The 24,908-nt window shown below is 58.1% G+C and overlaps 1 protein-coding gene across 1 annotated transcript in view; it reads right to left on the bottom strand.

Annotated features, from left to right (window-relative positions):
* The window catches only part of NEURL4 (neuralized E3 ubiquitin protein ligase 4), a 43,522-nt gene that overhangs the window by 2,072 nt on the left and 16,542 nt on the right, over positions 1-24,908 (bottom strand). The window contains exons 13-30 of the mRNA XM_058822932.1: positions 24,044-24,120; positions 23,416-23,494; positions 22,802-22,971; positions 22,239-22,244; positions 21,588-21,713; positions 20,460-20,605; positions 19,392-19,595; positions 18,290-18,388; positions 17,253-17,429; positions 15,133-15,270; positions 12,890-13,048; positions 10,603-10,782; positions 8,010-8,103; positions 6,744-6,842; positions 5,718-5,721; positions 4,272-4,595; positions 1,703-1,815; positions 634-805 (exon numbers count right to left, since the gene is read on the bottom strand). Coding sequence (XP_058678915.1) covers positions 634-805; positions 1,703-1,815; positions 4,272-4,595; positions 5,718-5,721; positions 6,744-6,842; positions 8,010-8,103; positions 10,603-10,782; positions 12,890-13,048; positions 15,133-15,270; positions 17,253-17,429; positions 18,290-18,388; positions 19,392-19,595; positions 20,460-20,605; positions 21,588-21,713; positions 22,239-22,244; positions 22,802-22,971; positions 23,416-23,494; positions 24,044-24,120 — 2,367 coding nt within the window. The remainder of the gene's footprint in view (positions 1-633; positions 806-1,702; positions 1,816-4,271; positions 4,596-5,717; positions 5,722-6,743; positions 6,843-8,009; positions 8,104-10,602; positions 10,783-12,889; positions 13,049-15,132; positions 15,271-17,252; positions 17,430-18,289; positions 18,389-19,391; positions 19,596-20,459; positions 20,606-21,587; positions 21,714-22,238; positions 22,245-22,801; positions 22,972-23,415; positions 23,495-24,043; positions 24,121-24,908) is intronic.

Below are 24,908 nucleotides of genomic sequence, written 5' to 3'. Positions count from 1 at the left end.
TCCCGGAAGGTGGGAAGGGAAAAACGGGTTAAAAATGTCCTAAAATATCCCAAAATAGCTTAAAATTCAGCCCCAAAATCTACCCCCAAAATAAGCCAAAATATCTTACAATTCACCCCCAAAATCTACCCCCAAAATATCCCAAAATATCTTACAATTCACCCCCAAAATCTACCCCCAAAATATCCCAAAATCACCCAAAATTCACCCCCAAAATCCCCTCCCAATCCTCCCAGCCCCGCCCCTTTCCCTTAGCCCCGCCCACTCACACACCAATGCCCCTCCCCTTTGCCCTGACCCCACCCCCTTTCCCTGTAGCTCCTCCCCTTTCCTTAGCCCCGCCCCTTTCCATTGGCCCCGCCCACTCACACTCCAATGCCCCTCCCCTTTCCCTGAAGCCCCTCCCCTTTCCCTGAAGCCCCTCCCCTTTCCATTAGCCCCGCCCACTCACACTCCAATGCCCCTCCCCTTTCCCTGAAGCCCCTCCCCTTTCCCTGAAGCCCCTCCCCTTTCCATTAGCCCCACCAACTCACACTCCAATGCCCCTCCCCCTTTTCCCTGACCCCACCCCCTTTCCCTGAAGCCCCTCCCCTTTCCGCAGCCCCGCCCCTTTCCTTAGCCCCGCCCACTCACGTGACGCGGCTGGCGAACGTTTCCATGGCCGCGTATCCCAGGGCCGGTGACAGCACCAGGGGGGCGGGGCCGGGTGGGCGTGGCCCCGAGCCTGGGGGGGCGGGGCCCGAGCGCGAGTGGGCGGGGCCTGACGGGTCCGGCCGGCAGGGGGCGCAGAGCAGCGACCACGGGCCTGGGGGCGGGGTTTGGGTGGGCGTGGTCAGAGAGGGGGCGGGGCTAAATGGGGGAGGGGCTTGGGTGTTCCCCTCCCCCTTTTTATTGGGCCTGGTCCCATTTTCAGGGGTCCCCCACCCCATTTTTTGCGTGCCCACCCCCATTTTCGGGGTCCCAATTTCCATTTTTTGCGCCCATTTCCCCATTTTTGCGGTCCCCCACCCCATTTTCAGGGTCCCCATCCCCATTTTCGGGGTTCCCATCCCCATTTTCGGGGTCCCCATTCCCATTTTCAGGGTCCCCCTCCCCATTTTCAGGGTCCTCCTCCCCATTTTTAGGGCTCCCCCACCCCCATTTTCGGGGTCCCAATTTCCATTTTTTGCCCCTATTTCCCCATTTTCGGGGTCCCAATTTCCATTTTTTGCCCCTATTTCCCCATTTTCGGGGTCCCCATTTCCATTTTTTGCCCCCTTTTCCCCATTTTCGGGGTCCCCGTCCCCATTTTCGGGGTCCCCATCCTCATTTAGGGATTCCCCTCCCCATTTTTGGGGTCCCCATCCCCATTTTCGGGGGTCCCCACTCCATTTTTTTGGGCCCCATTTCCCCATTTTTGGGGTCCCCACCCCATTTTCAGGGTCCCCATCCCCATTTTCGGGGTTCCCATCCCAATTTTCGGGGTCCCTACCCCATTTTTGAGGTGCTCACCCCCATTTTTGGGGGTCCCAATTTCCATTCTTTGCCCCCTTTTCCCCATTTTCGGGGTCCCCATTTCCATTTTTTGCCCCCTTTTCCCCATTTTTGGGGTCCCCGTTTCCGTTTTTTGCCCCCTTTTCCCCATTTTCGGGGTCCCAGTTTCCGTTTTTTGCCCCCTTTTCCCCGTTTTCGGGGTCCCCGTCCCCGTTTTGGGGGTGCTCACCCGGCACGAGCTCGCCGCGGTCGAGGCTGCGCCGCACGGCGCCGGCGCTGGTGCCGTGATAGGCCCGGGGCCACTTCTGCCACCCCCCGCCCCCCTCGGGCCGCGGCTTCGGCCTGGGGGGACCCCAAAGTTCAACCCAGGAACCCCAAAATTAAACCCAGGAACCCCCGGGGGATGAGGTACCCCCAAAACCCCAAAAACCACCCCAAAAAAACCACCAAAAATCACCCAAAACCTGCCCAAAATTCAACCCAGGAAGCCCAAAATTCAACCCAGGAACCCCAAAATTAACCCAGGAACCCCAAAATCAAACACAGGAACCCCAAAATTACCGCAGGAATCCCGAAATTCAACCCAGGAACCCCAAAATTCAACCCAGGAACCCCAAAATCAAACACAGGAACCCCAAAATTACCGCAGGAATCCCGAAATTCAACCCAGGAACCCCGAAATTCAACCCAGGAACCCCAAAATCAAACACAGGAACCCCAAAATTACCGCAGGAATCCCGAAATTCAACCCAGGAACCCCAAAATTCAACCCAGGAACCCCCAAAATTATCCCAAAGTTATCCCGGGGGGGTGAGGTACCCCCAAAACCCCACAAACCACCCCAAAAAAAACCACCAAAAATCACCCAAAACCTGCCCAAAATTACACCCAGGAACCCCGAAATTCAACCCAGGAACCCCAAAATTAAACACAGGAACCCCAAAATTCAACCCAGGAACCCCAAAATTATCCCAAAGTTATCCCGGGGGGGTGAGGTACCCCCAAAACCCCAAAAACCACCAAAAATCACCCAAAACCTGCCCAAAATTACACCCAGGAACCCCAAAATTAACCCAGGAACCCCAAAATTAAACACAGGAACCCCAAAATTACCGCAGGAACCCCAAAATTCAACCCAGGAACCCCAAAATTCAACCCAGGAACCCCAAAATCAAACACAGGAACCCCAAAATTAACCCGGGACCCCCCCAAAGCCTCTCCAGAACCATCCAAAGCCCCCCAGGACCCCCCCAAATTCCCCCAATCCCACCCAGGACCTGCTCAAGCCTCATTCAAACCATCCCAGGACCCCTCAAATCCCCCCAAAAACCACTGAGCCCCCCCGGGACCCCCCGATTGCCCCCAAACCCCCCCAAAACCCACCCGAGACGCTCCAGCCCCTCCCCAGGACCCCTCAATTCACCTCAATTCCCCCCCAGGACCCCCCAAATCCCCCTCAAACCCCCTTTAAATCCCCCAGTGCCACCCCAAACCCCCTTTAAAGCCCCCCAAAACTCTCCCAGGACCCCCCAACTCCCCCCCGGGGACCCCTCAATTCCCCCCCAACCGCCCCCAAACCCAGCCAACACCTCCAGCACCCCCAAACTCCCTCCAGGACCCTCCAACTGCCCCCCAAACCCCCCCAAAACCCACCCAGGACCCCCCAAACTCCCCCAAAACCCACCCAGGACCCCCCAATTCCCCCCCAGACCCCACCCACGCCTCATTTAAACCCCCCAAAAATCCTCCCAACCTCCCCCAAATCCCCCCAGGACCCCTCAAAACCCACCCCAAGACCCCCCCAAACCTCCCCCAAATCCCCCCCAAAACCCCTCCAGGACCCCCCGATTTGCCCCAAACCTCATTTAAAACCCCAAATCCCACCCAAGACCCCCCAAACCACCCCCAAATCCCACCCACGACCCCCCAAATCCCCCCAAATCCCACCCCAAACCCCTCAAACCACCCCCAAATCCCACCCAAGACCCCCCAAACCACCCCCAAATCCCCCTCAGGACCCCCCAAACCACCCCCAAATCCCACCCAAGACCCCCCAAATCCCACCCAAGACCCCCCAAACCTCCCCCAAATCCCCCCCAGGACCCCCCAAATGCCCCCAAATCCCCCCCAGGACCCCCCAAACCACCCCCAAATCCCACCCAAGACCCCTCAAACCACCCCCAAATCCCACCCAGGACCCCCCAAACCACCCCTAAAACCCACCCAGGACCCCCCAAATCCCCCCAAATCCCCCCCAGGACCCCCCAAACCACCCCCAAATCCCACCCAAGACCCCCCAAACCACCCCCAAATCCCACCCAAGACCCCTCAAACCACCCCCAAATCCCACCCAAGACCCCCCAAATGCCCCCCAGGACCCCCCAAACCACCCCCAAATCCCACCCAGGACCCCCCAAATCCCCCCAGGACCCCCCAAATCCCCCCAAATCCCCCCCAGGACCCCCCAAACCACCCCCAAATCCCACCCAAGACCCCTCAAACCACCCCGAAATCCCACCCAAGACCCCCCAAACCACCCCTAAAACCCACCCAGGACCCCCCAAATCCCCCCAAATCCCCCCCAGGACCCCGCAAACCACCCCTAAATCCCACCCAAGACCCCCCAAATCCCACCCAAGACCCCTCAAACCACCTCCAAATCCCCCCCAGGACCCCCCAAACCACCCCCAAATCCCACCCAAGACCCCCCAAATGCCCCCCAGGATCCCCCAAACCTCCCCCAAATCCCCCCCAGGACCCCCCAAATGCCCCCCAGGACCCCCCAAGCCCCCCGGTACCTGAGGCTGAAGCGGCACCAGCCCAGGGGCAGGGGGGGCTCCCGGGGGTCCCGGGGGTCGCCCCCCCCCCCGCTCACAGCCCTGGCAGAAGCAGCGGCTGCGCCGCGGCTCGGGGGCAAAGTACTCGTCTGCAGCGGGAATTGGGGGGCAGGGACCCCCGAAATGGGGTCAGGGACCCCCCAAATGGGGTCGGGGACCCCGAAAATGGGGTTGGGGACACTGAAAATGGGGTTAGGGATGTCAAAAATGGGGTTGGGGACCCCGAAAATGGGGTTGGGGACCCCGAAAATGGGGTGAGGGGCGCTGAAAATGGGGTGAAGGACCCTAAAAATGGGGTTGGGGACCCCGAAAATGGGGTTGGGGACCCCCAAAATGGGGTGAGGGGCGCTGAAAATGGGGTGAAGGACCCTAAAAATGGGGTTGGGGACCCCGAAAATGGGGTTGGGGACCCCAAAAATGGGGCCAGGGGCAGCAAAAATGGGGTCGGGGACCCTGAAAATGGGGTTGGGGACGCCGAAAATGGGGCCAGGGGCAGCAAAAATGGGGTTGGGGACACTGAAAATGGGGTCAGGGATGTCAAAAATGGGGTTAGGGACCCCAAAAATGGGATTGGGGACCCCGAAAATGGGGTGAGGGACCCCGAAAATGGGGTTGGGGACCCCCAAAATGGGGTTAGGGGTGTCAAAAATTGGGTTAGGGATCCCGAAAATTGGGTTGGGGACCCTGAAAATGGGGTCAGGGACCCCGAAAATGGGATTGGGGACCCCAAAATGGGGTGAGGGGCACTGAAAATGGGGTCAGGGGCAGCAAAAATGGGGTTGGGGACCCCAAAATGGGGTCAAGGATGTCAAAAATGGGGTCAGGGACACTGAAAATGGGGTTAGGGACCCCCAAAATGGGGTCAGGGACCCCGAAAATGGGGTTGGGGACACTGAAAATGGGATTGGGGACCCCAGAAATGGGGTTGGGGACCCCGAAATGGGGTTGGGGACACCAAAAATCCCTAAAAAGTGCATCAGGGACCCCCAAATCCGCCCCAAAATCCCTCCCAGGACCCCCCAAACTGCCCCAAATTCCCCTCGAGACCCCCCCCCAAATCCCCATCAGGACCCCCAGCCCAAGCCCAGGGACGCCAAAAGCCCCTCAGGACCCCCCAAAATCCCCTCAGGACCCCCCAAAATCCCTTCAGGAACCCCCAAAATCCCCCCAGGACCCCCCAAAATCCCCTCAGGACCCCCCCAAATCCCACCCAGGACCCCCCCAAATCCCCTTCAAATCCCATCCAAACCCCCCAAAACCTCATCAGGGACCCTCAAAATCCCCCCAAATCCCCCAGGACCCCCCAAACTCCCACAAAACCCCATCAAGGACCCCCCAAACCCCCTCAGGACCCCCCAAATCCTCCCAGGACCCCCCAAATCCCCCCCAAATCCCCCCAAAGCCCACCTGGCTTCAGCAGCAGGTCCCTGAAGCGGGCACACAGGGCCCCCCAAATCCCCCCAAAACCCCTCAAAATCCCCCCAGGACCCCCCAAACTCCCACAAAACCCCATCAAGGACCCCCCAAACCCCCTCAGGACCCCCCAAACCCCCTCAGGACCCCCCCAAACCCCCCCAAAGCCCACCAGGCAGCAGCAGCAGGTCCTTGATGCGGGCACACAGGGCCCCCCAAAACCCCCCAAAACCCCTCAACATCCCCCCAGATCCCACCCAAACCCCCCAAAATCCCCTCAGGACCCCCCAAACTCCCACAAAACCCCATCAAGGACCCCCCAAACCCCCTCAGGACCCCCCAAACTCCCACAAAACCCCATCAAGGACCCCCCAAACCCCCTCAGGACCCCCCAAAATCCCCCCAGGAACCCCCAAAATCCCCCCCAAAGCCCACCAGGCAGCAGCAGCAGGTCCTTGATGCGGGCACACAGGGCCCCCCAAAACCCCCCAAAACCCCTCAAAATCCCCCTAAAACCCCTCAAAATCCCCCCAGATCCCACCCAAACCCCCCAAAATCCCCTCAGGACCCCCCAAACCCCCTCAGGACCCCCCAAATCCCCCCAAAATCCCCCCAGGACCCCCCCAAATCCCCCCCAAGCCCACCAGGCAGCAGCAGCAGGTCCTTGAAGCGGGCACACAGGGCTCCCCAAATCCCCCCAAAACCCCTCAAAATCCCCCCAGATCCCACCCAAACCCCCCAAAATCCCCTCAGGACCCCCCAAACTCCCACAAAACCCCATCAAGGACCCCCCAAACCCCCTCAGGACCCCCCAAACCCCCCCAAAACCCCCCAAAGCCCACCTGGCAGCAGCAGCAGGTCCCTGAAGCGGGCACACAGGGCCCCCCAAAACCCCCCAAAACCCCTCAAAATCCCCCTAAAACCCCTCAAAATCCCCCCAGATCCCACCCAAACCCCCCAAAATCCCCTCAGGACCCCCCAAACCCCCCCAGGACCCCCCCAAATCCCCCCCAAGCCCACCTGGCAGCAGCAGCAGGTCCTTGAAGCGGGCACACAGGGCCTGGTACGGGCAGGGCTGGGGGGGCGCGGGGGGTCCCCAACAAAGGCTCTCCTTCACCCCTGGGGGGCACAGGGGGGGTCAGAGACCACCCAGGAGCCCCCCCAAAAAAAATCGGGGGGTCCCAAAACCCCCCTGGCCAAAATTTGGCCCTTCCAGAGCCTCCCCAAGCCCGAAAAATCAGAATTTTCTGCCTAAAATTTGGGGTTTTGACACCCCCAAAAATGAAATTTTTGGGGTTTAGGTGCTTCAGTTCTTCAGATTTTGGGGTTCTTGCCTCGATTTTGGGGTTCCTGCCCCTCCCAAACCACAAATTTGGGGGTCTCTCCTCAAATTTGGGGGTTCAGACTCCCAAATTTGGGGTTTCCTGTCCCCCTTTGACCAAATTTTGGGGTTTTAGCTCCTCCCAAACCCCCCAAATTTTGGGGTCAACCCCAATTTTGTGGTGCCTCACTCACCCAGATCCCCCAAATTTTGGGGTTCCCGTTAATTGGGGTTTCAAACCCCCAAATTTTGGGGTTCCCCACCAAATTTTGGGGTCCCAGATCCTCCCAATCACCCCAAATTTTGGGGTCTCCCCTCCCAGACTCCCCAGATTTTGGGGTCCCCTCAACTTTGGGGGTCCAAACCCCCAAATTTCGGGATCCACCCCTCCCAGACCCCCCGAATTTTGGGGTTCTCTCCATTTTGAGCCTCCCAGACCCCCCAAATTTTGGGGTTCTCCCCAAATTTCAGCCCCCCAAACCCCCAAATTTAGGGATCCCCCCTCTCAGATACCCCAAATTTCGGGGTCACCCCCAGATTTTGGAATCCCAAATCACCCAAATTTCGGGGTCCCCCCTAATTTCAGGCTCCCAAACCCCCAAATTTTGGGATCTCCCCACCCCAGCCCCCCAAATTTTAGGATTCCCCCATTTTGGGCCCCCCAAACCCCCAAATTTTGGGATCTTTCCCTCCCAGACCCCCCGAATTTCGGGGTTCCCCCCCTCACAAACCCCCCAAATTTCAGGGTCCCAAATTCAGGGTCAAAATTCTGGGGTCCCCAACCCCTCCCACTCACCCAAATTTCGGGGTGCCCCCTGATTTCAAGCCCCCAAACCCCAAAATTTTGAGATTCTCCCCTCCAAGACCGCCCAAATTTCGGGGTCACCCCCCTGATTTTGGAATCCCTGACCCCCCCCCCCCCCCAGGTTTTGGGGTCCCCCCCCAGTTTCGGGGTCCCCCCTCACCATCCACCACGTCCGCCTTCTCCACGTCTCCCCGATTTCGGGGGTCCCCACTGGGGGAGCCCCCCCCGGCCGGGCCCTCGGCCACGATCGTCACCTGGGGGGGAAATGGGATTTGGGGGGGCTGGACCCCGTTTTGGGGGTTCCAGATCCCAATTTGGGGGGTCCCAAACCCTTCAGTGGGGCCTGGACCCCATTTTGGGGGGTCCAGACCCCATTTTGGGGGTTCCAGACGCCATTTTGGGGGTCCTGGACCATTTTGGGGAATCCAGACCCCATTTTGGGGGGGTCCCAAACCTTTCAGTGGGGCCTGGACCCCATTTTGGGGGTCCCAGACGCCATTTTGGGGGGGTCCAGACCCCATTTTGGGGATCCCAGACCCCATTTGGGGGGGTCCAGACGCCATTTTGGGGGTCCTTGACCCTTTTGGGGGATCCAGACCCCATTTTGGGGGGTCCCAAACCTTTCAGTGGGGCCTGGACCCCATTTTGGGGGTCCCAGACGCTTTTCGGGGGCCAGACCCTATTTTGGGGGTCCCAGACCCTTTTGGGGATCCCAGACCCTTTTGGGGGGTCCCAGACCCCATTTTGAGGGTCCCAGACCCCATTTTGGGGGTCCCCAGACCCTTTTGGGGGGTCCAGACCCCATTTTGGGGGTCCCAGACCCTTTTGGGGGGTCCAGACCCCATTTTGGGGGAGCTGGACCCCATTTGGGGGTTCCAGACCCCATTTTGGGGGTCCTTGACTATTTTGGGGGCTCCAGACCCCGTTCTGGGGGGTCCCAGACCCTTTTGGGGGTCCCAGACCCCATTTTGGGGGTCCCAGACCCTTTTTTGGGGGGGTCCCAAACCCTTATTGAGGGTTCCTGACCTTTTCAGGGGGTCCCATTCCCTTTTTTGGGGGTCCCTGATCCTTTTTTGGGGTCCCCAACCCCTTTTTGGGGGGTCCTTGACCCTTTTTTGGGGGTTCCTGACTCTTTTTGGGGGTCCCAAACCCCTTTGAGGGGTCCCAGATCCTTTTTTGGGGGTCCCAGACCCCACTTGGGGGTCCCCAAATCAATTTTGGGGCACCCTGACCCTTTTTGGGGACCCCAGACCCTTTTTGGGGTCCCCCAAATCTTTTTATGGTTCCCAATCCTTCTTTTAGGGGTCTCTTTTTGGGGTTTTTTTCCCCCATTTTGGGATTTTTGGGGTTTCCGTATTTCGGGACCCCCTGGGCCGATTTCAACGGGGTTTTTTGGGATTTTTTGGGTTTTTTTGGGGTTCCCCAATTTCGGGGTGTCCCCTCACCTGCTGGCACTGCCCAAGTGTGCCCAGGTGTGTTTAACCCCAAGAATTTTGGGGATTTTTCCCCGATTTTTGGAATTTTGGGGTTTCCGTATTTCGGGACCCCCCGGGCCGATCTCAGTGGGGATTTTTGGGTTTGTTTTGGGGTTTTTTGGGGTTCCCCAATTTCGGGGTGCCCCCTCACCTGCTGGCACCGCCCAGGTGTGCCCAGGTGTGTTTAACCCCCAGAATTTTGGGGATTTTTCCCCGATTTTTGGAATTTTGGGGTTTCCGTATTTCGGGACCCCCTGGGCCGATTTCAACGGGGTTTTTTGGGTTTGTTTTGGGTTTTTTTGGGGTTCCCCAATTTCGGGGTGTCCCCTCACCTGCTGGCACCGCCCAGGTGTGCCCAGGTGTGTTTAACCCCCCAAATTTTGGGATTTTCCCCTGATTTTTGGGATTTTGGGGTTTCTGGTTTTCGGGACCCCCTGGGCCGATCTCAGTGGGGTTTTTTGGGTTTGTTTTGGGTTTTTTGGGTTTGTTTTGGGTTTTTTTGGGTTTCCCCAATTTCGGGGTGCCCCCTCACCTGTTGGCACCGCCCAGGTGTGCCCAGGTGTGTTTAACCCCCCCGAATTTTGGGATTTTTCCCCGATTTTTGGGATTTTTGGAGGTTCTGGATTTCAGGACCCCCTGGGCCGATCTCAGTGGGGTTTTTTGGGTTTGTTTTGGGGTTTTTTGGGTTTGTTTTGGGTTTTTTTGGGGTTCCCCAATTTCGGGGTGCCCCCTCACCTGTTGGCACCGCCCAGGTGTGCCCAGGTGTGTTTAACCCCCAGAATTTTGGGGATTTTTCCCCGATCTTTGGAATTTTGGGGTTTCCGTATTTCGGGACCCCCTGGGCCGATTTCAACGGGGTTTTTTGGGATTTTTTGGGTTTTTTTGGGGTTCCCCAATTTCGGGGTGTCCCCTCACCTGCTGGCACTGCCCAAGTGTGCCCAGGTGTGTTTAACCCCCCGAATTTTGGGGATTTTTCCCCGATCTTTGGAATTTTGGGGTTTCCGTATTTCGGGACCCCCTGGGCCGATCTCAGTGGGGTTTTTTGGGTTTGTTTTGGGGTTTTTTGGGTTTGTTTTGGGTTTTTTTGGGGTTCCCCAATTTCGGGGTGTCCCCTCACCTGCTGGCACTGCCCAGGTGTGCCCAGGTGTGTTTAACCCCCAGAATTTTGGGATTTTTTCCCCGATCTTTGGAATTTTGGGGTTTCCGTATTTCGGGACCCCCTGGGCCGATTTCAACGGGGTTTTTTGGGATTTTTTTGGGTTTTTTGGGGTGCCCCACCTGCTGGCACTGCCCGTAGAGGTCCAGCAGGACGTAGCAGGGGCTGGGCACCCCCCCGGCCACGGCTCCTTGGTCGCGGCCGTTGATGAAGAGGTGCAGCCGCCCCCCCCCGTCCACGAGGAGCCCCAGAATGGTCCCGGCCGGGAGCAGCTCCAGGGAGGGCCCGGGCAGGTCCCGGATCTGGGGGAAAAATGCACAAAAATGGGAAAATTTGGTTAAAATTGGGGTTAGAAGTGATATTTAGGGGGTCTGAGTGAAATTTTGGGGGGTTTTGGGATGGTTTGGGGTGATTTTGGGGGGGTTTGAGGGGTTTTGGGGTCTCAGGTCCCGGCCGGGAGCAGCTCCAGGGAGGGCCCGGGCAGGTCCCGGATCTGGGGGAAAAATGGGAAAATTTGGTTAAAATTGGGGTTAGAAGTGATATTTAGGGGGTCTGAGAGAAATTTTGGGGGGTTTTGGGATGGTTTGGGGGTGATTTTGGGATGGTTTGGGGTGATTTTGGGGGGGTTTGAGGGGTTTTGGGGTCTCAGGTCCCGGCCGGGAGCAGCTCCAGGGAGGGCCCGGGCAGGTCTCAGATCTGGGGGAAAAATGCACAAAAATGGGAAAATTTGGGTTGAAATCGGGGTAAAAGTGAAATTTTGGGAGTCTGGAGTGGTTTGGGGGGGATTTGGGGTCATTTGAGGGGGTTTGGGGTGATTTGGGGGGGTTTGAGGGGTTTTGGGGTCTCAGGTCCCGGCCGGGAGCAGCTCCAGGGAGGGCCCGGGCAGGTCCCGGATCTGGGGGAAAATGGGAAAATTTGGGTTTAAATTAGGTTTAAAAGTGAATTTTGGGGTTAAAAGTGAAATTTGGGGGGGTTTAGAGAAAATGTGAGGGGTTTTGAGGGTGATTTAGGGGGTTCTGGGGGAGTTTTGGGGTCCCAGGTCCCAGCCGGGAGCAGCTCCAGGGAGGGGCCGGGGAGATCCCGGATCTGGGGGAAAAATGAACAAAAATGGGTTAAAAGTGAAATTCTGGGAGTCTGGAGTGAAATTTGGGGGGTCTAGGATGGAATTCGGGGTGTTAGGATGAGTTTTGGGGGGATTTAGGGGGATTTTGGGGTTATTTTGGGGGGATTTGAGGGGGATTTGGGGTCCCAGGACCCGGCCAGGAGCAGCTCCAGGGAGGGGCCGGGCAGGTCACAGATCTGAGGGGAAAAAGGGAAAATTTGGGACAAAATGAGGTTTAAAAGTGAAATTTGGGGGGATTGAGACAAAATTTGGAGGGTTAGAATGAGTTTGAAATGGAAATTGAGGGGTTTTGGGGGGGTTTTGGGGTCTCAGGTCCCAGCCGGGAGCAGCTCCAGGGAGGGGCCAGGGAGATCCCAGATCTGGGGGGACAAAATTTGGATAAAATTTGGGGTTAAAAGTGAAAATTGGGGGGTCTGAAACAAAATTTGAGGGGCCAAGGACAGAATTTGGGGGTTGCACAAAGATTTTGGGGGATTTTGGGGGGCTGGGATGGGGTTTGAGGTTTTTGGGGGCTTTGGGGGGGGCAGCAGCTCCAGGAATCTCCTGGAGGCGGCTCCGGGCACTCAAGGGTTAATTTGGGATCATTTTGGGGTTTTTTGAGATATTTTTGGGGTTATTTTGAGATCTTTTTGGGGATAATTTGGGATATTTTTGGGGTATTTTTGGGATATCTTTGCACTGAATTCAGGGATATTTTTGGGGTATGTCTGGGGGTATTTTCGGGATACTTCTTGGGATTTTTTTTGGGGGGGGGGGGGATTTTTGGGATATTTTTTGGGATATTTTGAGGATATTTTTGGGGATATTGGGGGTATTTTGGGGGGATGTTTTGGGGATATCCCAGGGATATTTCAGTGATATTTCAGGGATATTTTTGGGGATATTTTGGGACATTTCAGGACATTTTTCAGACCTTCCTGGCGTTGTGGAAAACGGCTCTCCGCTGCAGGATCCAGGCTGGGATTGGGGGATATTTTTGCAGTAATTTTGGGGATATTTTGGGGATATTTTCAGGATATTTTTGGGATATTTTTGGGATATTTTCAGGATATTTTGGGGATATTTCAGGGATATTTTTGGGGTATTTTCAGGGTGTTTTTGGGGCGTTCCTCCGACCTTCCTGGCGTTGTGGAACACGGCTCTGCGCTGCAGGATCCAGGCTGGGATTGGGGGATATTTTTGCAGTAATTTTGGGGATATTTTGGGGATATTTTTGGGATATTTCAGGGATATTTTTGGGGTATTTTCAGGGTGTTTTCGGGGTGTTTTTGGGGCGTTTCTCCGACCTTCCTGGCGTTGTGGAACACGGCTCTGCGCTGCAGGATCCAGGCTGGCCGTTTGAGGCCGTGGGCGCAGGCCGGCAGGGGGGAGCGGCCGGGGGGGGCCCCGGTGACCCCCAGGGCCAGGGAGGAGCTCCACTGCGGGTTCAGGGCGTCGATCTGCACCTGTGATGTCATCAGTGACGTCATCATCAACCCCCAGTGTCACGAAACCCCCCAGAATGAACCCACACCCCCCCCAATCGGCTCCACTGCGGGTTCAGGGCGTCGATCTGCACCTGGGACGGCAGCCATGACGTCATCAGTGACGTCACCGCGATGTAGTGATGTCATCATTGACCCCCAGTGTCACAGAACCCCCCAGAATGAACCCACACCCCCCCCCAATCGGCTCCACGGGGGGTTCAGGGCGTCGATCTGCACCTGTGATGTCATCAGTGACGTCATCATCAACTCCCGTGTCACAGAACCCCCCAGAATGAACCCACACCCCCCCCAATCGGCTCCACTGCGGGTTCAGGGCGTCAATCTGCACCTGTGACGTCATCAGTGATGTCATCGTGATGTAGTGATGTCATCACTGACCCCCAGTGTCACAGAACCCCCCAGAATGAACCCACACCCCCCCCCAATCGGCTCCACGGGGGGTTCAGGGCGTCGATCTGCGCCGGTGACGTCATCGTGACGTCATTGTGTGGTGGTATGACATCATCAGTAACCCCCAATGTCCCGGAGACCCCCCCAGCGTCACAGGAACCGCCCCCAATGAACCCAAATTCCCCATGAAATCGGCTCCAATGGGGGTTCAGGGCGTTGGTCTGCACCTGTGACATCATCAGTGATGTCATCAGGGATGTGGTGATGTCATCAGCAAGCCCCAGTGTCACACAGAAGTCACCCATGTCACTGCGTCACCGGTGACATCACCACTATGACCTATGACATCACAGCCATCTGCTATGACACCACAGTGTCCCCGATGACATCACCACATCCTGTATGACATCACAAGAGCTCCCGATCCCCATTGGTCCTTCGCCTATGTCATCACTGGCTGCCCAATTCCACCATTGGCCACTTCCGTATGACATCACCACCATCCCCAATGACATCACAGGAGTCCCAGATCGCCATTGATCCATCCCTATGACATCATCCCCTCCCTGGTCCCCCATTGGCCCATCTCATATGACATCACCACACCCCCCATGACATCATAGGAATGCCTGAATCCCCATTGGCCCATCTCCTATGACATCACCACATCCCCGACGACATCACCACAATCCCCATGATGTCACCAGCTCCTCTATACCCATTTCCCCCACCCCTGATGACATCACTACCATTCCCTATGACATCACCACCTCCCCTATTTCCATTTCTCCACCCCCCAATGACATCACCAACTTCTCTATGACATCACTGGCACCCCTAACACATCACCACCATCCCCTATGACGTCATCACCTCCACTATTCCCATTTCCCCACCCCCTATGACATCACCACGATCCGCCATGACATCACAGGACTCCTGGATCCCCATTGGCCCATCCCCTATGACATTACCGTGTCCCCCTATGACATCACCGTGTCCCCCTATGACATCACAGGACACCCGGATCCCCATTGGCCCATCCCCTATGACATCACCGTGTCCCCCTATGACATCACCATCACCCCCTATGACATCACATGACTCCCCGATCCCCATTGGCCCATCCCTTATGACATCACCGTGTCCCCCTATGACATCACCATCACCCCCTATGACATCACACGACTCCCCGATCCCCATTGGCCCATCCCCTATGACATCACCGTGTTCCCTATGACGTCACTGTGTCCCCCTATGACATCACAGGACTCCCGGATCCCCATTGGCCCATCCCCTGTGACATCACCACATCCCCTATGACATCACCACCATCCCCTGTGACGTCACCACCATCCCCTATGACATCACCACCTCCCCTATTCCCATTTCCCCACCCCCCCCATGACATCACCACACCCCCCAATGACATCACAGGACTCCCGGATCCCCATTGGCCCATCCCCTATGACATCACCGTGTCCCCTATGACGTCACTGTGTCCCCCTCTGACATCACAGGAGTCCCGGATCCCCATTGGCCCGTCCCCTGTGACATCACCGACATCCCCTACGCCACCGCCCCCTGCCCGCGTGACACGGCCCCGCCCCCGATGACGTCACCGCTGACGTCACGGCCGTTGCCGTGGTTACCTGGAAGAGCCGGCCCGGGGGGAGGGGCTGCCCCACGAGCACCAGCCCCTGGTTGTAGCTGCTGACGCGCGTGGCCGTGCGCGCCCCGTTGGACAGCTCGATGTTCTTGCCGTGGCACCCCAGGAACGTGGGGGGGCCCTGAAATCGGGGTTAGAAAAACAAAATTTGGGGTTTTGGGCAGAGTCTGGGGGATTTTATTGGGATTTAAAGGGAATTTTGGGGGTTTTTTAGGGGGTTTTGAAAGGGTTAAACGGGGCAGGCACGGCTCGATGTTCTTGCCGTGGCACCCCAGGAACGTGGGGGGGCCCTGAAATCGGGGTGAAAAATGGAAAATTTGGGGTTTTGGGCAGAGTCTGGGGGATTTTATTGGGATTTAAAGGGAATTTTGGGGGTTTTTCAGGGGGTTTTGAAAGGGTTCAACGGGGCAGGCACGGCTCGATGCTCTTGCCGTGGCACCCCAGGAATGTGGGGGGGCCCTGAATTCGGGGTGAAAAATGGAAAATTTGGGGTTTTGGGCAGAGTCTGGGGGATTTTATTGGGATTTAAAGGGAATTTTGGGGGTTTTTTAGGGGGTGTTTAGGGGATTTTGTGGGTTTGAAAGGGTTCAACGGGGCAGGCACGGCTCGATGCTCTTGCCGTGGCACCCCAGGAATGTGGGGGGGCCCTGAAATCGGGGTTAGAAAAACAAAATTTGGGGTTTTGGGCAGAGTCTGGGGGATTTTATTGGGATTTAATGGGAATTTTGGGGGTTTAAAGGGAATTTTTGTGGCATTTTTTGGGGGTATTTAAAGGTTAAACGGGGCAGGCACGGCTCGATGTTCTGGCCGTGGCACCCCAGGAACGCGGGGGGGGGCCCTAAATTTGGGGTGAAAAAAGGAAAATTTGGGGTTTTGGGGAGAGTCTGGGGGATTTTATTGGGATTTAAAGAGAATTTTTGGGGTTTAAACAGAATTTTTATGGCGTTTTGGGGGGGGATTTAAGGGTTAAATGGGGGAGGGACAGCTCGATGGAAAATTTGGGGTTTTGGGGAGAGTCTGGGGGATTTTATAGAATTTAAACGGGATTTGGCGGGGAGTTTGAAGGGGACTTTGGAGAGGAAATTGGGGGAACAAAAACCCCCCCAGTGAAACCACAGCCCCGCCCAGTATAAACCAGTATAACCCAGTCCCCCCCAGTTCCCTCCCAGTATGAACCAATTCATCCCAGTATAACCCAGTATAACCCAGTATAAACCAGTATAACCCAGTATAAACCAGTATAACCCAGTATAACCCAGTATAACCCAGCTAATCCCAGTCCCCTCCCAGTCTCCCTCAATCCCCTCCCAGTCCATCCCAGTATAACCCAGTTCTCTCCCAGTATATTCCACTCCCTCCCAGTGCCCCCCAATCCCCTCCCTGTTCCTCCCAGTATATCCCAGTATAACCCAGTCCCATCCCAGTCCCTCCCAGTCCCTCCCAGTTCCCTCCCAGTCCATCCCAGTCCATCCCAGTCCCTCCCAGTCCCTCCCAGTTCCCTCCCAGTCCATCCCAGTCCCTCCCAGTTCCCTCCCAGTCCATCCCAGTCCATCCCAGTCCCTCCCAGTCCCTCCCAGTTCCCTCCCAGTCCCTCCCAGTCCCTCCCAGTTCCCTCCCAGTCCATCCCAGTCCCATCCCAGTCCCTCCCAGTCCCTCCCAGTTCCTCCCAGTTCCATCCCAGTTCCATCCCAGTCCCTCCCAGTCCATCCCAGTCCATCCCAGTCCCTCCCAGTCCATCCCAGTTCCATCCCAGTCCATCCCAGTCCCTCCCAGTCCATCCCAGTTCCATCCCAGTTCCATCCCAGTCCCTCCCAGTTCCCTCCCAGTCCATCCCAGTCCCTCCCAGTCCCTCCCAGTCCCTCCCAGTCCATCCCAGTCCATCCCAGTCCCTCCCAGTCCATCCCAGTATAACCCAGTTCTCTCCCAGTATATTCCACTCCCTCCCAGTGCCCCCCAATCCCCTCCCTGTTCCTCCCAGTATATCCCAGTATAACCCAGTTCCCTACCAATCCCCTCCCAGTCCCTCCCAGTCCCATCCCAGTCCCTCCCAGTTCCCTCCCAGTCCCTCCCAGTCCCTCCCAGTCCCGCCCCTCCCCCTCTCACCCAATCTCCTCCGTCCCCTCCGGGCGGGGCGAGGGGCGGGGCCTCGCTGGGGGAGGGGCTGGGGGAGGGGCTGGGGGTGGGGGAGGGGCCGTCCCCGCCCCCGCCGGCCCCGCCCCCCGCGCTGACGATGGACACGGCCGTGACGCGCCCGTACAGGTCCAGGGCCACGAACGCGTTCTGTGACGTCACACAAAGGGGGCGGGGCGTCAGAGAGGGGGCGGGGCGTGACGTCAGAGAGGGGCGGGGAGCGATGGCATGGCCCCGCCCACAACAGGGAGTGATGGGGAAAAGGGGGGGGATGATGTCATGGAGTGTGCCCAGGTGTGCCCAGGTGCCCCCAGGGGTGCCCAGGTACCAGTTAACCCCCCCCAGGTGTGCCCAGGGGTGCCCAGGTGTCACTTTGTTCCCCCCCAGGTATGTTCCAGGTGAACCCAGGTGCCCCCGGGTGCCCCAATTTGCCCAATAACCCCCGCCCAGGTGTGCCCAGGTGAGTCCAGGTATGCCCCAGATGCCCTCAGGTGTGAGTTTGTCCTCCCCAGGTGTGTCCCAGGTGTGCCCAAGTGTGTCCCAGGTGTGTTTTGGGTACCCCCAGGCGTGCCCAGGTGTGTCCAGGTGTGCATTTACCCCCCCAGGTGTGCCCAGGTACCTCCAGGTATCTCCCCAGGTGTGCCCCAGGTGTGTATTTTCCCCCCCCGGTGTGTGTTTTACCCCTCCCCAAGTGTGCCCAGGTGTGTTTTGGGTGCCCCCAGGTGTGTATTTCCCCCCCAGGTGTGTGTTTTACCCCTCCCCAGGTGCCCCCAGGTGTGTTTTGGGGGCCCCCAGGTGTGTATTACCCCCCCAGGTGTGTGTTTTACCCCTCCCCAGGTGTGCCCAGGTGTGCCCAGGTATGCCCAGGTGTGTTTTGGGTGCCCACAGGTGTATCTCAGGTGCCCCCCAGGTGTGTTTTGGGTGCCCCCAGGTGTGTATTTCCCCCCCAGGTGTGTGTTTTACCCCTCCCCAGGTGTGCCCAGGTGTGCCCAGGTGTGCCCAGGTGTTACCTTGGCCACCCCGGTGGCCGCGGGTCCCATGTCCTGCCCGTCCACCACCAGGTGCAGGGAATCGTCCGGGCCCCGGCGCACGCCCAGGCGGTTCCCCACCTGAGAGAGAGAAAATTTAACCCAAAATATCCCAAATTCAACCCAAATTATCCCCCAGATCCATCCCCAGCCGGTTCCCCACCTGAGGGAGACCAAATTTATCCAAAACAGCACAAATTTCACCCAAAATATCCCCCAAACGGTTCCCCACCTGAGAGAGACCAAAATGGCACAAATTTAACCCAAAATATCCCCAAAATCCCCCGAATTTAACCCAAAATATCCCCAAGATATCCCCAAATCCATCCCCAGCCGATTCCCCACCCGAGAGAGACCAAATTTATCCGAAAGGGCACAAATTTAACCCAAAATATCCCCAAATTTAACCCAAATCCATCCCCCAGTCCATGCCCAGGTGACCCCAAATCCCGCACAGGTGAGCCCAGGTGAGCCTTGACCGTCAGTCTGTCCAGGCTGACGCCGTAGCTGTGGCACACCTGGGACCTGCTCAGTGCCCAGGTGAGCCCAAACCCCCTCAAATCTCCCCCCCAGGTGACCCCAAAACCCCTCCAGGTGACCCCAAACTCCGCCCAGGTGACCCCAAATCCCCATCCAGGTGAGCCTCAGTGAGCCCAAATCCCCCCCAGGTGACCCCAAACCTCTCCTAGGTGACCACAAACTCTTCTCAGGTGACCACAAACCCCCCCAAATCCCCCCCAGGTGACCCCAAACAGCTCCCAAACCCCACCCAGGTGAGCCCAGGTGACCCCAAACCCCCTCCAGGTGACCCAGGTGAGCCCAGGTGAGCACTGACCGTCAGTCTGTCCAGGCTGACGCCGTAGTTGTGCCGCACCTGGGCCCAGGTGAGATCAGGTGACCCCAAACCTTCCCCAGGTGAGCCCAAACCTTCCCCAGGTGAGCCCGTATTTCACACAGGTGACCTCAAACTCCTCCCAGGTGACCCCAAATCCCCCCCGGGTGACCCCAAACAGCTCCCAAACCCCAGCCAGGTGAGCCCAGGTGACCCCAAACCCCAGCCAGGTGAGGCCAGGTGAGCACTGACCGTCAGTCTGTCCAGGCTGACGCCGTAGTTGTGCCGCACCTGGCTCCCGTTGTGCCGCACCTCGGCCCCCGTGACCGCCCAGGTGGGCGGGGCCGGCAGGTCCAGCAGGGAGGGGGGCAGGGCGGGGGGGCCGGGGGGGGGCAGGGCCGTGAGCCCCACCCGCAGAGACCCCGCCCACCGCTCGTCCAGGGCCTCGATGCGCACCTGGGCAGGTGAGACGCGGACAGGTGAGGGTGGGACAGGTGAGGGACACACCTGAGACACACCTGGGGACAGCCCCGCCCGCAGAGACCCCGCCCACCGCTCGTCCAGGGCCTCGATGCGCACCTGGGCAGGTGAGATATGGACAGGTGAGACTGAGATACACCTGGGATACACCTGGGATACACCTGGGACACACCTGGGATACACCTGGGATACACCTGGGACACACCTGGGACACACCTGGGACACACCTGGGACAGCCCCACCCGCAGAGACCCCGCCCACCGCTCATCGAGGGCTCCAATGCGCACCTGGGCAGGTGAGACAGGCACAGGTGAGGGGGGGGACACACCTGGGACAGGTGAGGGTGAGGGAGGGCCCTGATCACACCTGGGATGGGCGGGGCTGAGCCCTGGTGTGGGCGGGGCTTAGCCCTGAACACATCTGAGATGGGCGGGGCTTAGCCCTGGGATGGGCGGGGCACAGGACTCACCTGGGGGTGTTCCAATCGAGCTGGGGGCGGAGCTTCCCTACTGAGGGTGTGGTCTATCCCCATGCCCTGCCCACAATGGCCACACCCATTTTCTTAAAGCAACAGCGCCCTTTTTCAATCCTGCCGCACCGCAGGGCGTGGCTCCACAGGTAACCACGCCCACAATGGCCACACCCACAACGGCCACACCCCCCTGACAGCGACAGTGCCCTTTTCTTGCCCCTCCCTGGGGTGTGGCTTCCCCAGGCAGCCCCGCCCACAATGGCCACACCCACACTGACCACACCCACCCCTTAAAGCGACAGCGCCCTTTCCCCACCCCGTCAGGCGGCCACGCCCGTTTGTGGGCGTGGCCCCGCGGCCCCGCCCACCTCGAAGAGCTCCCCCGGGCGCAGGTGGGAGCGGCTGAAGACGAGGCCGTGGCAGTAGCCGGAGACGCGGGCGGCGCCCAGGCCCTCGGCCGCCAGCGCCACGTTCTGGCCACAGCGGCCGTGGAAGCGCTGGCACGGACCCGGCGCTGCGGGGGGACACAACGGAATGGTCAGTGTGGTGGTCAGTGGTCAGTGTGATGGTCAGTGTGATGGTCAGTGTGATGGTCAGTGGTCAGTGTGATGGTCAGTGTGATGGTCAGTGTGATGGTCAGTGTGATGGTCAGTGGTCAGTGTGATGGTCAGTGTGATGGTCAGTGTGATGGTCAGTGGTCAATATAATGGTCAGTGTGATGGTCAGTGTGATGGTCAATGGTCAGTGTGATGGTCAGTGCGATGGTCAGTGGTCAGTGTGATGGTCAGTGTGATGGTCAGTGTGATGGTCAGTGGTCAGTGTGATGGTCAGTGTGATGGTCAGTGTGATGGTCAGTGGTCAGTGTGATGGTCAATGGTCAGTGTAATGGTCAGTGTGATGGTCAGTGGTCAGTGTGATGGTCAGTGTGATGGTCAGTGTGATGGTCAGTGGTCAGTGTGATGGTCAGTGTGATGGTCAGTGTGATGGTCAGTGTGATTGTCAGTGTGATGGCCAGTGGTCAATATAATGGTCAGTGTGATGGTCAGTGTGATGGTCAGTGGTCAGTGTGATGGTCAATGGTCAGTGCAATGGTCAGTGCAGCCACGTTCTGGCCACAGCGGCCGTGGAAGCGCTGGCACGGACCCGGCGCTGCGGGGGGACACAACGGAATGGTCAGTGTGATGGACAGTGTGATCGTCAGTGTGATGGTCAATGGTCAGTGTGATGGTCAGTGTGATGGTCAGTGTGATGGTCAGTGGTCAGTGTGATGGTCAATGTGATGGTCAGTGGTCAGTGTGATGGTCAGTGTGATGGTCATTGGTTAGTGTGATGGTCAGTGTGATGGTCAGTGGTCAGTGTGATGGTCAGTGTGAGGGGTCAGTGGGGTGGGGAGCACCTTCAAATCCCTCCCCATATAACCCAGTATAAACCAGTATAAACCAGTTAAAACCAGTATAAACCAGTACAAACCAGTCCCTCCCAGTGCCCCCCAGTACCTGGCGAAGGGGGCGGGGCTTTGTCGGGCCCCGCCCCCGGGCTCTGGCTGTTGTCCGTGGGGCCGGAGGCGCCGGTCAGGGACACCTGGACACACTGACCATAGAGATCCACCACGGCGTACACCTCTGGGGACATGGGGACACACCTGTCACCTGTGTGACCTTAGTGTCACCTCAGTCTCACCTTAGAGACACCTGAGTGTCACCTGTGTCACCTCAGGGACACCTGGACACACTGACCATAGAGATCCACCACGGCGTACACCTCTGGGGACATGGGGACACACCTGTCACCTGTGTGACCTTAGTGTCACCTCAGTGTCACCTGTGTCACCTTAGAGACACCTGAGTGTCACCTGTGTCAGCTCAGGGACACCTGGACACACGGACCGTGGAGATCCACCACGGCGTACACCTCTGGGGACACACCTGAGTGTCACCTGTGTCACCTCAGGGTCACCTCAGTGCCATCATCCTCATGTCCCCCAACGTGCCCCAATGTCCCCATTGTCCCCACTGTCCCCAATGCCCCCAGTGCCTCTGATGTCCCCCAATGTCCCCCAATGTCCTCAATGTCCTCAATGTCCCCAATCCCCCCAATGCCCCCAGTGTCCCCAGTGTCCCCGTACCTGGTGGCAGCCCCGAGCAGGCCACGCCCTGGTCGGTGCCATCGATGAAGTAGCGCAGGTCCTCTCCCAATGTCCCCACTGTCCCCAATGCCCCCAATGCCCCTGATGTCCCCAATGTCCCCAATGTCCCCAATGTCCCCAGTCCCCTGGATGTCCCCAATCCCCCCAATGCCCACAATCCCCCCAGTGTCCCCAATGCCCTGCATGTCCCCAATCCCCCCAGTGTCCCCAATCCCCCCAGTGTCCCCAGTGTCCCCAGTGTCCCCGTACCTGGTGGCAGCCCCGAGCAGGCCACACCCTGGTCGGTGCCATTGATGAAGTAGCGCAGGTCCCCTCCCAGTGTCCCCAATGTCCCCAATGTCCCCAATGCCCCCAGTGTCTCCAATCCCCCCAATGCCCCTGATGTCCCCAATGTCCCCAGTCCCCCCAATGTCCCCAATCCCCCCAGTGTCCCCAATGTCCCCAGTGTCGCCAATCCCCTGGATGTCCCCAATCCCCCCAATGCTCCCAATGTCCCCAATGCTCCCAATGTCCCCAATGCTCCCAGTGTCCCCAGTGTCCCCAGTGTCCCCAGTGTCCCCGTACCTGGTGGCAGCCCCGAGCAGGCCACGCCCTGGTCGGTGCCATCGATGAAGTAGCGCAGGTCCCCTCCCCCCGTGCGCATCATCCCGATGCGCGCCCCCGTGCCCAGCGCGTCCAGGTCACAGCCGTAGTTGTTCCTCATGGTGTTCCCGTCCTGCATGATGGCCGTGCCACTGCCATGGGGACATTGGGGACATCGTGGGGACATTGGGGACACCGTGGGGACACAGCCCTGACACAGCCATGGGGACACAGGGATACAGGACAGGTCACAGCCGTGGTTGTTCCTCATGGTGTTCCCGTCCTGCATGATGGCCGTGCCACTGCCATGGGGACACTGGGGACATTGGGGACACTGTGGGGACATCGTGGGGACACAGCCCTGACACAGCCACAGGGACAGACACACAGCCATGGGGACACAGGGACATTGGGGACACAGGGACAGACACACAGCCATGGGGACACAGGGACATTGGGGACACAGGGACAGACACACAGCCATGGGGACACAGGGACATTGGGGACAGACACACAGCCAAGGGGACACAGGGACGGACACACAGCCAAGGGGACACAGGGACATTGGGGACAGTGGTGGCCCCAGGTGTCCCCACCTGAGCATCCAGGTGTCGTAGTCGATGTCCGTCATGGTGTTGGGGAACTCCAGGTCCTCGGGGCGGATGGCGGTGACACCTGCGGGGACACGGGGACACCTCGGTCACCCCGGGGTGTCCCCAATGTCCCCAAGGTCCCTCCACATCCCTTGGTGGGTGTCACCTCCATGCTGATGTGCCTGATGTCCCCAATCTCCCAAAATGTCCCCAGTGTCCCCAAAGCCCCAAATGTCCCCAGGGTCCCCAAATGCTCCCAGTCCCCCCAAATGTCCCCAATTCCCCAAATGTCCCCACCATCTCCAATGTCCCCAGATGTCCCCGAAGTCCCCAATGTCCCCAAATCCCCCAATGTCCCCCAATGTCCGTGAACCCCCTGATGTCCCCAACATCCTCAAAATCCTCAATGTCCCCCCAATGGCCCCAAATGTCCCCAGATGTCCCAAATGTCCCCAATCCCCCTGATGTCCCAATTTCCGCAAGTCCCCAATGTCCCCAATTCCCTCAATCCCCTCAATGTCCCCAATCCCCCCAATGTCCCCAATCTCCCAAACGTCCCCAATATCCCTCCGATCCCCCCACTGTCCCCAGTGTCCCCAAAATGTCCCCAATGTCCCCAGTGTCCCCTCACCGGCCTCGATGGACCCCGACCATCGATCCACCATCTTCTGGATGACGATCTCAAACAGCTCCCCGTCCCGCAGGGCCCTGCACCCCAAAAACGGGGAAATCACCCCAAAAATGGGGAAATCACCCCAAAAATCTGAGCGGGGACACCCCAAAACCAGAGAAATCACCCCAAAAATGGGGAAATCACCCCAAAACCAGAGAAATCACCCCAAAATTGGGAAATGATCCCAAAAATCTGAGCGGGGACACCCCAAAACCAGAGAAATCACCCCAAAATTGGGAAATGATCCCAAAAATCAGAGCGAGGACACCCCAAAAATGAGACACCCCAAAAACGGGACACCCAAAAAATGGAGAAATTGCCCCAAAAATCTGAGCGGGGACACCCCAAAAATGAGATACCCCAAAAATGGTACACCCAAAAAATGGAGAAATTGCCCCAAAAATCAGAGCGGGGACACCCCAAACGCACAGCTCCCCATCCCCCACAGGGCCCTGCACCCCCAAAACGAGGAAATCACCCCAAAAATGGGGTAATGACCCCAAAAACCAGAAAACGGCGGAGTTTGAGGTTGGATTGGGGGATTTCAATGGGTTTTTTTGGGATTTTAACGAGGTTTTTTTGGGGGGCATTTCACAATTTCGGGATTCCTGGGGAGATTTTTTTGGGGGGGTTTTTTTGGGAATTTCGGTATTTTCAGTCCCCTCATCGGGTGGATTTTTTGGGGGATTTTTTTGGATTTTGAGATATTTCAGGATATTTTGGGTCTGCTCGCCGGTTGGAGATGACGACGGCGTCGTTGAGCTCAGAGCGGCCGTTCTGGCCGGGTTTGGGGGATTTTAATGGGGTTTTTTGGGATTTCAAT

Source organism: Ammospiza caudacuta, chromosome 36, assembly GCF_027887145.1.
Source record: "Ammospiza caudacuta isolate bAmmCau1 chromosome 36, bAmmCau1.pri, whole genome shotgun sequence".
In the NCBI taxonomy this organism is placed as follows: Eukaryota; Metazoa; Chordata; class Aves; order Passeriformes; family Passerellidae; genus Ammospiza; species Ammospiza caudacuta.
The sequence above is the reverse complement of the archived record's forward strand: the minus strand, read 5'-3'. Positions and strand labels throughout refer to the sequence as shown.